Here is a 12,542-nt window from a genome sequence, read left to right as displayed (position 1 = left end):
CACTTTTCGGAGAGTGACGACACGCCAGGCGGCTGCCCGGGAAGGTGGCTGTCTCCCGCACCCCTGTGCGCCCTGCAGCGCCCCGGGAAGCACGAGGCTTCAGGTATGAGACGCCCCACCATGCAGCGCCTTCCTGCTCTGTCACTACCGCGCCCACTCCTGTCCCTCGCCGCCAGGCAGCCTGCAGCCCCAATTCCTTTACAGCTAAAGGGCAAAACCGGTGTTCAAGTAACATCCTGGGTTTCAACTTAAAAATAGGAACACCGGGAAATGCTGCCGTTAAGGTTGCCTCGCCCACACTGCTCGTCATAGGCATTCCGAGTTCACATCTCCGTCTCTTCCAAAGCCAGCCTGGCCCGGGAGCGCACAGGAGTGTGGGCTCCCCACTCACCACCCGCCATGGCACGGCACAGGAGCACCAGCTGGGGGGGCCGCTGGGGCAGGGTGGCACAGGGTGGGGCCTGGGAGAGGGCTCGGGCACGGGGTGCCTGCTGGCCTCCTGCCTGCTGCTTACTCCTGGGCTCTCACTCCGCTCCGCAGGCAGCGCCGATGTTGGCCTCATCCTGCTGATGCGACCCTTGGATCCCAGCCTCTTTGGCGGCCTCCTCCTCCATACCAGGAAGCCATGGAGAAGCAGCAAGGTCTTCCCAGGCCGCAGACACCACCCAGCTGGCTGCTGGGACACACCAGGCGGCTTGGTCGCAAGGAGGGAGCTGACCTGCGGAGCACAGGCAGCTAGCTGGTCCCCAGAAAAGAAGGTCGGGAACCCCTACCAAAGTCCCAGAATGACTCCTGGGGACTCACAGACAGCAACGATCAGAGGAACTGAGCTAAAAAACCTCGAGAAGGCCCAAAACAAGAAGCTGAAAGAACATTTGTTTTTCCCTCTGCGGTCCGATAAGACTTTGTGGGAAATCAATGATGGTAGTCACAGCGTCAGGGAAACTCTGCTTCAGCCTGTGGACTTTTCCTACTCTGACAGGACTGAGGATTCCTTTGACGTAAAAAGACGACAGTGAGGATGGAAATGATTTTTAAGCGATGCTTTTTGTGCTTCAGAGCATCCTTGCAGCACACTAATCCCCAGTGGGATCCAAAGCCCCCTCTTTGATACTAAATACCTTTACTGTCCTGAAGTACAATTCGTCTTAATATAATCTACCTCCATGCATAACTTCACTAAAAGCAATAAGAGCAACACAAAAAGAAAAGTGAATGAAAAGCAATTTCAACAGTTGTAAGGAAAGGTAATGATTTTGGTAATTCAAAGGTGCCAGTGTTAAGGGTTCAGCATTTTGTAGGTGCAAAATGACGATTTTCTCCGTTCTCCAAGTTTCACCCGCTATTATAAAATCCTCACAAGGCAGTTTATCATGGTGCCAAGAGCACAATGAGCAATGAGTTCATTTGCACAGAAGAGCTTTAAATGGCCCGACTTTTAAATTAAAATTTGCAAACTTTGTATAACAATAATTAGTTTTAATTAACTCAGATTGCCCTAAATTTTTCTCATGCTTTTTCTTAAAAAAAAAAAAAAATGCAGTGGTGTGTAAGATCTTTCATTAATCACACTTGCTGTGCTCTGTCATCCAGGCAAATATTACTCTTCACCAGTCAGTGAGACAAAATGAAAATACCACCAATTAAAGGAAATAATAGAAACAGATGGACTATTCGGCAAGAGGGGAAAAATAACTTCGAGTTGACTTCATTCGAAAGCTAGTCAATTCCAAAACTATACCATTCACAGAGACCACCCTCATAGTAAGTGCTTCTGACATAAAAGTTAACCTACATTTCTGAAGATAACTGGGATCGACATTTCTTTATTGTTGTATTTATCTTGTGTCAAAGAAATTCAAGGGGGCAGCTTGAATGTCATTGTTAAAGCTTGCAGAGAACTAATTCCATCCTAGCATAAATACCATGCCAGGAAAATGTAAATTTCATAAATCTTCCATGTCCACTGAACCTGAGGTCACAGCCAATCGGTGATGGTTTTGACAAGGCAATATCTCTGGTGATAAACAGAGAAGTTAAGTACCATAGCAAATGTTTCTTGATAGCAGGCTGCCACGATTTGATTCAATTATCTTGTGCTAAATACCCTCGGAGTCTGCAAGGATGCTCAGAGGCACAGGAATATGGCAGGTGATTTCAGGGTGGGTACATGCTGTAGGCCACCTGCATGTGAATTACCACCTCGGGGAGGAAGAGGCCTTCTCAGAAGAGGGGAGAAGGGAGATGACTGAGCCGCCCTTCTCCTTGGCTAGCTGGGCAGTGCCTGTGACAGAGGCACGCACTTAGCCCACAGAAAGGAGGTGCATCGGGGTCCCTGATGAAACCTACAAGGTCAATGGTAAAAGGGATCTACAGCCAAAGTTTCGATTCTACCAGAGCTGATTCCTGCCACAGCTGGGAGGACCACCCAGACGCCACACTTAATTACAATCAGGGGCATGGGACAGACACCACTGTATTTCAGACACTTAGAGAACGTTAATCGAGTCAAGTTTAAGTTCAAAACCCTTCCAAGCTACTTGGAGTTGGAGTTCTATTCAAAGACCCTGAGAAGAAACCTAAAAAAAAAGTGCACATGATTTCTATGCTGTAGGAGAAAGAAAACTTGAGTAACACCTGCTTTCAGGAAGTGCCATTGTCCTGTGGGGTTTAAAAAGGTCAAATAGAATATTCACCAACTCATGCTACCACACTGATGAACCCAGAAAACTTTAAGCTAAATCAAAGAAGCCACCCGGGCCAGTGTAGCTCAGTGGTTGAGTGTTAACCCATGAACCAGAAGGTCACTGGTTCGATTCTGGGTCAGGGCACATGCCTGGGTTGCCAACTGGATCCCCAGTAAGCAGCCAATCAATGATTCTCTCATCATTGATGTTTCTCTCTCCCTACTCCCCCTTCCTCTCTGAAATAACATACATATATTATATGTATAAAAGAAAGAAAGAAGCCAGATGCAAAAGATTATATTGTATGGTTCCATATCCACATATGAAATATCCAGATTAGGCGCATCCACAGGAACAGACAGGAGAGTAGCGGTCGTCAGAGACCGGGGGTTGGGGGGATTCGGGGTGACTGCTGATGAGTACCGAGTTTCTTTTTCAGGTGATGAAATGTTCTGGAATTAGATAGTGGTGATGGTTTTGCAACTTTGTGAATATACTAAAAACCCAATGAGTGGTACACTTTAATGAATTTAACGGTATGTGAATTATCCTCAGGTGTTTTTTTAAAGATAAGAATGTTAATGTAGATTTTACAGGAGAGAAATGAGAGTTACAGTGAAACTCCACCACCTGTGGGTTCCAAAGGACCAAATGACACAAAATATATGGTCACGTTCCCTCAAGGTTAACGAAAGTCTGTGTGAATGATTTAAAAAGGCACTCAAACAAAGCTAGTGAAACTATTACTAAACACCTGACCTTTCCCCGAACAGAGAAAACCCCAGATAATCACGAGGCCGCAGTTTCTGCTAGCACCCCAGCCCCCTATAGGAACACAGGTAAGACTGGGCCTTCACCGATCTGGTTACGCCTGAATCTGTTTCACTGCAGAGAACATTATCATTGGATTTTACTCTAGGTGTGTTAATACAGAACTTTTTAAAAGAAAAAAAAAAGTGGTTAAAATCCAGACATGTTCCCCTACGCGGAGGGAAAAACAAGAAGACACAGTTCTCGCCCTGTCTACAACCACCACGACCTTGTCCAAGGGACCAGCAACTTCACGTGCCTCGGTTTACCCAGCTGTGAAAGTCGAGTGATGATAAACGCCCATCAGGGTGGTGGAGGGGGTAATTCGTGGTTTTAAGGCTCGCTGTGATCTTTAGGTTTGACACAGCCTGCTATTATTACTAAGCCTTAACTAACTCTCTCCAGGGCAGTCAAGACCTGGTTCTATTTAAAGAGGCCAGGAGATTTGTCACAAAACGGAAAGCTCCCTCCACTGCTGTTTTTTCCCTTCACAGACTATTGTAAGAAATACACATCCCCACAGCCATTAAATTGTTGCCTTAATCATCTATATATATAAAAGCCTAAGCGACCATCGCAACTGAACGGACAACTGAACAGGCTGCGTGGGGCAACCAGGCCGGCAGGGGAGTGAGTGAGGGGCGACCAAACGACCGAGCAGCAGGGTGCGTGGGGCCACCAGGCCAGCAGGGGAGTTAGTGAGGGGTGACCAAACGACCAAGCAGCAGGCTGCGTGGGGCCACCAGGCCGGCAGGGGGTTAGTGAGGGGCGACCAAACAACTGAACAGCAGGCTGCGTGGGGCAACCAGACCCGCAGTGGAGGTAGCTGGGGGCGACCAGGCCGGCAGGGGGGGTACAGTTAGGGGCGACCAGGGCTGGCAGGGGGAGCAATCGGAGGTGACCAGGCAAGCAGGGGGGCAGTTAGGGACAATTAGGCAGGCAGGCAGGTGAGCATTAGGAGCCAGTGGTCCCAGATTGTGAGAGAGATGTCCGGGCCTAAACCGGCAGTCCGACATCCCCCAAGGGGTCCCAGATTGGAGAGGGTGCAGGCTGGGCTGAGGGGACCCCCCCACCATGCACAAATTTCATGCACCAGGCCTCTAGCATTAAATAACTAAACTTGAGAGAAAGAAAAAATGCTTAACTGTCTTGCACAATCCTTCATTTTAAGAGTTAAGGAAATAGAAGTTCTAGGAACTTGTTCAAGGTCAAACATGAGGCCCAGAACCCAGGTCGCCTTCTTCCAGATCCACACACGTTTTCATTACGTCACGACTCAGCAAATAGAACTCAACACCTATCTCCCATCAGTGCTGCCCTATGCTGGTGATACAGAAATTACTGCTCTTTTTTAGTTGTCGTTTGGGTTTAGCGGCCACAATATCTGGTGCCATGGGCACCGATCAGCCATGAAAGCTGCAGAGCAACACAGACGAGGGACATGAACTGGGCTCCGTGTTCTCCCAGGACACAGCCAGATGCCGGGGCTGGGTCTATGGTTCTCAGCCCAGCAGAGTCAGGGGCCACCCAGCGTCCCCACAGGTATGCAAGTCTCAGCACAATTCCCTTACAGCCAGAGTTATAATGCTACTATGCAAAGATGCCCAAACTTCTCAGAAGCGGGTGGTGCCAATTTGTCAACGGAAACGTGAGTCGGAATTAGACCCACAAGAACCAGAACTGGAAAGGCGAGTGTAGAGAAGTTGTGAACAGCATGTCCTTCTGTTTAGACACTTCCCAGTGCTTCCCTGGGAATTCCAGGTCCCGGAGGAAGCCCACTGGGAGACTCAGAAGGAAGGGCATTCTATGAACTGCGCCACGTGGTCCAGCGTCACCCACCCTCCAGGGGCAGCCGTCAGGGCTCCTTGAGGAAGACACAAAATCATTTCGCTAGCAACTCCCAATGTTTCTTTCCAAATACGTTTGCCCAGAGCTACTAACAAGTAACAAAATTGGATCATTTGAACTTTGTCATTTTCTCCCATAACATGTGAAAGACGTTAATGGCCCAAAAGCAAAAATGGGTAACAGATAAAAGGCTTTATGTGGGAATGGACAATTTATAAATGGCTAATCAGAGCTGAGCCCTGTAGGATCAGAAATAAATGTATAAGATGCAACAAATCATAACTGAAAGGTCTGAAATGAGAGCAATTGATTTGCTGTACTTGTGTTTTAAACATGATTGATTTCTCCTATAAACAAGCATGTTTTCGCCTTACACTTAGTGGAAATCTTTAGAATAGGCAATTTGTCATTCAGGTCCCCCCTCTTTCCCTTTACGTTGTTAATTTTGATGGATTTTGTGGACGGCTTTCAGTATCAGCCATTTTAAAACCATTTGGAAGCAGGTGGAATATTCATTATTCAGAGAGAAGCTTAGCACGGTGTTCCAAAACGAAGTCCTGGTCCCCCGCAGCGCTGCCCCCAGACAGCCTCCCCTTCTAGAAGGCAACTCCATCCTCCGGTTTCTCAGCCAAACCAGGAAGCCGCCCTGGCCTCCTGCTTCCTCACACCCACACCAACCTCTGAGCAAGTCCTGAAGGCGCTGCCTCCACCCAGAGCAAAGCCAGCATCGCCTCTCGCCCGGATCCGCACTGCAAACGCCTTGTCCCACCCCTGGCCTCCTGCAGTCTGTTCTCAACGGCCACGCTTTCAGAACACTGGTCAGCTCCCGCCACTGCTCTGCTCACATGCCCGGGATGGCCCTCCTGGTCCTCGGAGGAAACGTCAGACTTTTCACCTATAAAGCCCTCTCTGCTCGTCCCTCACCGGTCCTCCGGGCCTCCTCTCCAGGCCCCTGGACGATTTGCTGGGCCTTCAACTTGCCACGTGCACCTCCGTCTCAGGGCACCTGTCACTGTGCCCTCTGCCTGGAAAGCTTTGCCTCCGGACGTCCACATGGCCCATCCTCCCCTCCGTCACTGCCTCATTCTCCCTGGCAACCACGGGTGCCCCTTCCGCAGCTGCAACCTGCCCATCTCTACTCTGCGCGACCTAGTGACCTGCTGGTTCCCAAGTCAACACTGCCCATTGCAGGCTGCAAAGTCATCCGTGAGGAAAAGATCCATCCAAAGTGCAAGGCAGGCCAGTGGATTTCAACGGAACCCAGAAAAGTCCACCAATCATGTTTCGGATTCCACGTTGCACCTAACCTTGAAGGGCCGAGCACTTGTTGAGTTCTGGTGTAATATTAAAAAAGAATAAAACGATCTGAAAGGGCAATTAAAATACTCGTAGCATCCGCAGGAATAGTCCTATCTTTTTTTTCCTTTCAGGTAACAGGCTATAAAGTATTCTTTTTCCAACAGCTGTCACAGCTCCACAGAACAGCCACTTCGCAGGGACCCCGCTCACTCTGCACGCACAGCATACATTTGACCTAGTCGTCCTACACCAAGCATGTCAAACTCAAAGGCTAACGCGGGCCAAATAAACGCGGCACGCGGCCCGCGGGCCGTAAGTTTGACATGCTTGTCCTACATTCTCGAATGGCTATTAAAAGCGACATATCCAATAGAAATTTCATCCAGTGTTGTTCTACAGCAACATTCTGGCAAGTCTTACCTGAAAGATGCATTTGCCTGTAATGGAGGAGAGATAATATAGGACTAGTTTTTACGCCAAGTGCTAGCAAACTTGATTTATCAGCTTCTCCCTCAGCTCCCACAGTCCACGTCTTCTTTGCTACAGGGTGTCTCTCGCCACCAGCTGCCCCTACCACAGGCCACCAGGGCCTGCTACACCTACAGGTGACCTGTGAGGACCACACTGTTCGCAGATATGGCTTCACGATGCTGAGGTGCACTTGGATTTGACAGGGCACCTGCAGTCATTCCTTCTTTCCCCCCAAACATTTATCTGAGGATTAATGTACAAGGTACTTCCAGTCATGAAAATCGACAAGGCTTCAAGTCCCAAAGCGGTGAGGCTGCAGTGGAGCAGCAGAGCTGAACGCAGGGCACAGTCTCCTCCTGGGAGCACCTCGCCACACGTCAGCGGCCATGAAACGGCCACACAAATTCTCTGTGTTCTGATTCCCATTTTCCCTCCACACACAGGCCAGGTGACCTCTGCTTCCGGCCTGTGTCCCAGGTCGAGCCCCCGCCACAGGCGTCCCGATCTATCCCCTGGGCACCTGCAGCTCAGGTCAGATGCTCGGGCTCTGACCTGTCTCTTCCAGAAACTTCTCTCTGATTCTCACAGCTCTCTGCTGGCCCCTGTTGCTCAAAATCAACAGGAAAATCCGTGGGATGCTACCTCTCGGCGGGACCTTTTCTTCTTTGTAATGCCAAGTATTGTTTGCAAATCATGAATGATTGTGTTTCGCCGTTCCCACTCACTATCAACGTGGAGAAAATGTCTACTTCACCTTCAGGTGCCTGCAACACTTAACAACATGTAATTGTGTGTTTCGTTAAATTAATCAAGTGAAGAAATAAATGAATGCGAATGAGAAAAAGGAAACCAAATGCCCCAACAACACTAAGTTTTATAAGGGAATCGGGGTCCCAGGACCGTCATTCCCTCCCCAGCAAACAGAAGACCGCATGCTCACGTCCATGGATGGGAGTGAAAACTCTATAAGAAACTCAGAATTTTGAGGCCCCAGTTCTCTGTGTTCTGGTAAAACTAGTATTTCCCAACCAGATTTTTAAATACACCAGCCATCTTTAGGAACTCTAATATGTTTTTACATCTGGGCCTCCGGGGTGTCAGCCAGACAGACCCAGTAAGAGCAGCTTTACACACAAGCAGCACATTCTCTGAGCTCGGTGTTGTTAGTCATCCTACACCCGGGGATGGGCGGCAAAGTGCCATCGCTCTCATAAACAGGAAATAAGGGGGTTGGCCACATCAGAGCCGGCTCTATAATTCTTCCCCTGGTGCAAAGGTGTATAACGGACACAGACATTCGCGGGGGCAATTCATTCCAAAGAGCAAATTTGCATCTAAGTGGCTTCTGGTAGCTGGAGACGCCACACCACCCATACCTCAATTTGGAAAGGGAGTGATTCAAAGTGGGGTGAGGGATTAAAAAAAGAACCCCAGGCTGCAATTACCTTCATCATCTGGTAAGCATCTGCTGGGCTGATGGTGTCTAAATGGCAGAAGGAACACAGAGGCCTTTTCTAGTTTGTCTCCTGTTAAATAAACCCCCGCCCTTAACAATGCAGGATTAATAGCTGTTGATAGACGGAAAATACATTAATGCCACAGCAAGTTCAGTGCTCACATAAAGACTTTGTTCAGGAACTGCATGCCCGATGAAACTCTTAAAAGCTGTTGGAATTTTTCAACCGATGGCATATATTAGAGAAGGGATTTTCCTGCTTAAATCACAAAAACATCATTAATAGGAGCCCAGTATAAACAGGGCTGGCGCGGCCAATCCCCTCAATGGCCGCTTTGTTGGCTTAAAAATAACACCGGGCTCTTGGGGGAATTCCAGTGGCAAAATGAATTCTCTCTATAAGAAGTCTTTACAGATGATGTTTCCGCTCAAGTCAGAGACAGCCCACGGACATTTCCTCTCTTTCTACGGTGCATCACGAAGACAGAACTTCAAACCCTGGAACACGAGACTCAAAGGGCCATTCATCTCTAAGGACACAAAGGAACCTAATATTGAACTCTCGTCAATTCCCTGTGTATTTCTTGTCTGTTCCGCTCTTCACAGAGCAAAATGGGAGCATCATAGCAAAGCCCCTCTTCACAGAGCATCATGGGAGTATCATAGCAAAGCCACTCTTCACAGAGCATCATGGGAATATCACAGCAAGCCCCTCTTCACAGAGCATCATGGGAGTATCATAGCAAAGCCACTCTTCACAGAGCATCATGGGAGCATCATAGCAAAGCCCTTCTTCACAGAGCATCATGGGAATATCATAGCAAAGCCCTTCTTCACAGAGCATCATGGGGGTATCATAGCAAAGCCCCTCTTCACAGAGCATCATGGGAGTATCATAGCAAAGCCACTCTTCACAGAGCATCATGGGAATATCACAGCAAAGCCACTCTTCACAGAGCATCATGGGAGCATCACAGCAAAGCCACTCTTCACAGAGCATCATGGGAATATCACAGCAAAGCCACTCTTCACAGAGCATCATGGGAGCATCAGCCCCTCTTCACAGAGCATCATGGGAGCTTCAGCCCCTCTTCACAGAGCATCATGGGAGTATCATAGCAAAGCTGGTGAGTGCTGGAAGGTCTTTGCTCCTCCGTGCCCTCCACATGCCGATGGGACAGTGTGTCCTGGTGAACAAGATGTGAGCTAACAAGTCAAGTGGCTGCCCCCCGAGCACATGCAGGAGGACAATATTGGAAGTTTGGGGCAAATAACTCCTGATTCAGAGAATAGCAACACACAAGCACAACAGCTGCGCTTTACCGAAAACTTAACACATATCATCTCATTTAATCCTCACAGCCTTGGCACAGACGTGTTCAGAAAATGCTCCGGTTCGGACCAGTGTGAGCGAGCTCCGGTTAACATCAAATGGGGCTCAATTCCAGGGGCCACCTGAAGAACCGTCCCAGCAGGGGACAGGCGGCTGGGGTGCATTCACCCACACTCAGACCTCTCTGCTCGAGGGCTGCCCCCAAAGTCGCACAACCTGGAAAGGTCAAGCCAGGACCCGAACCCAGGTCTGCCTGCCAGCTTGTTACCACAACCCCCCTCTTGGTGTCGACAGGCCTCTCACGTAATCGCAATATTATGCACAAATGAGAGACTTGCCCTTATTTCTCTGTTTATCTTTCATTTTCCCATCTACCCACCCCTGACTTCCCTTTCCCCTAACCTTCAAACTGGACAGACTTCCCTCGGAGATGTTCACTCGCAGGTACTTCCCTTCCTTCACGAGCTATGCAACTGCTTCAGGAGAAAACAAGCCACCCCGGGAGAGCAGAGGGTTTGGGGAAGCAGGCCGCTGTGGCTGCCTGGTTTCCGCCCAAGCCCATGGCCACGGAACAGCAGGGGCCAGTCTCCGCCGGGCAGGAGGGGCGGCGTGCGCTCTGGGGAGGATGATTCACCCCCACAGAGCACACAGTCTGGCGGGGAACCCCGGGAGTGGTCAGCGGCTCTGCCCCGGCTGCAGGAGAAGCACCGCCCAGGGAGGGAGGGACCGAGGATGCGGCCCGCAGCTGCACGGGGACCTGCGGGAAGAGCAGCGGGGACCAGCACCGCCACGCTCCGAGCAGCTAAGCCGTCTGCACCCACAGACACGCACGCGCTCCTTAGGCAAGTAAGTCATCGAGGTGAGAACAGCAGGATGGCCCCCTAGGATGAGTCATGTCATCCTACCTGTATGCAGGACCACTGCTTTATTCTGCCTCCTTGGGGGCGAGTGGGGAGGGGGACAACAAGCATAATTGACCTACCTGATCCTTACTATTTAAAAAAGGGTAAATTTACACCTGTTTGTTGGTCTCCATAGAAACTCATTCCTACAAGTACCAAGGTGCTATGATGGCAGTGACTTTGTATGATGATAAAACACATAGAGAAATAACAGGCAGGGAATGCGTCCCTCGAGAATAATGAATCCAGAGAGGGGACACGCGTGTGTGCTAGCGGAACACGGGGGCCTATCACGCAGCCGGGGAAGCTGAAGGACGGCCCTCACGGAGCCAACAATTAATTAGTTCCGTCATAACTTCTGTTTTATGACACTCACTTTTATACGCCAGCAGTCGATTTCGTGGCATTTGAAATTGGAGTGAAGCCTCAAGAGAGGAGCAGAAAGCACTGGATACCTTATTGAGTCCCAAATCTCACAGTCTGATTCTTTGATTCCAAAAATGGCCTAATGTACTTGCTTTATAATTAATGCTAGCCTAACAACTTCTCGTTCGTGTTTTTCATTCATTTTTGGTAACCATGCCGCGATTTCAATTGGAAATCCTCTATCGTTGTAATCAAGTATAAAAATTACACCCTGTGCCTCCTGGATAAAGACGGGGTGGGCTTGGTCCCTGCGGGGCTCGCCCGGCTTCCTCCGGGAGCTCAGCGGGCACCCGGTCAGGGTCAGCGCAGCCCCTACGTCACTGACTGCGATGTGTGAGATCTGCATGGGGACAAGCTCAGGAGCTCAACCCTCCCCATGACTGCCTCGGATGGAAATCTCACCGTTAGAAAAATAAACTGGCAAACGATGTGTCGCTTTCAGGCCTAAACAAACTTTTTCATTCGTGGCCTACATTAAAACAGACTTTTTCATTCGTGGCCTACATTACAGGTGTGCAGTCTGCTGACAAAGTAGTACTCAACAAAAGAGGAAAAGAACTGAATTGCATCGACTCTTCTGAGAACCCAACAGATCACCGCGAAATGTTTCTGCCTTCGACTCAGCTGAATAGAAAAATCAACCTTGGCATTTATGTCGGCTTTTGTCTACCTCAATCACAAAGCAATGACAATACTAAGTAGCACGCGTGACCTGGTAAAGATGCTGCAATTTTAAAGAATGCGACTTGGTGCAAAATTATATTCTGTTTTCGTGGCAAGTGTTATGATTACTAACATGCATGGGATTTTGACCAAGTCTACTTGGTTGGCATTCGTGTTCTTCTCCTAATACATGAGAAAGCACTTTAAACAGCTGAAATCATCGAAGTTAGTCAGCAAAAGAACAGCCTACGAAGTTTAGCTGTGGATGCCAGCGGTGAAGGAGGGGAGGCCCGCGCTTACCATTTGCCGTGTCCTTTCTGAAGTTGTCCAGGAACTCCTCCAGGAGCTGGGACTGGTTGGGAGGGGGGAGCAGGTCCTTCTGGTCCCTGGAGAAGAGGTCACTGTCCGACCAGGAGGTGCACAGGGTTCCCTTGGTGCCTGGCGGCCGGGCGACCAGAGTGAGCCCAACGCTCTTCTCGGAGAACAGGGCCTCCATCTGCTTCAGGTCAAGGTCAGACACAGCTTCCCCATTCAAGGTCATGATCTCGTTGCCCTTCCTCAGTCCTAGGAGGATGGGGAAACAGAGGAAGAGAAGAGAGAGAGATTACTCAGAGGAAAGATTTCAAGACGGTGCTCTCCCAAGGGCT

At 49.4% G+C, this 12,542-nt stretch overlaps 1 protein-coding gene across 1 annotated transcript in view; it reads right to left on the bottom strand.

Moving 5' to 3' along the window:
* The window catches only part of TIAM2 (TIAM Rac1 associated GEF 2), an 84,187-nt gene that overhangs the window by 35,498 nt on the left and 36,147 nt on the right, over positions 1-12,542 (bottom strand). The window contains exon 12 of the mRNA XM_054722142.1: positions 12,196-12,459. Within this exon, the coding sequence (XP_054578117.1) occupies positions 12,196-12,459 (264 nt within the window). The remainder of the gene's footprint in view (positions 1-12,195; positions 12,460-12,542) is intronic.

This window comes from Eptesicus fuscus, chromosome 10 (genome assembly GCF_027574615.1).
Source record: "Eptesicus fuscus isolate TK198812 chromosome 10, DD_ASM_mEF_20220401, whole genome shotgun sequence".
In the NCBI taxonomy this organism is placed as follows: Eukaryota; Metazoa; Chordata; class Mammalia; order Chiroptera; family Vespertilionidae; genus Eptesicus; species Eptesicus fuscus.
Note: the sequence above shows the minus strand (reverse complement) of the source record. Positions and strands in the feature narration are given on the sequence as shown.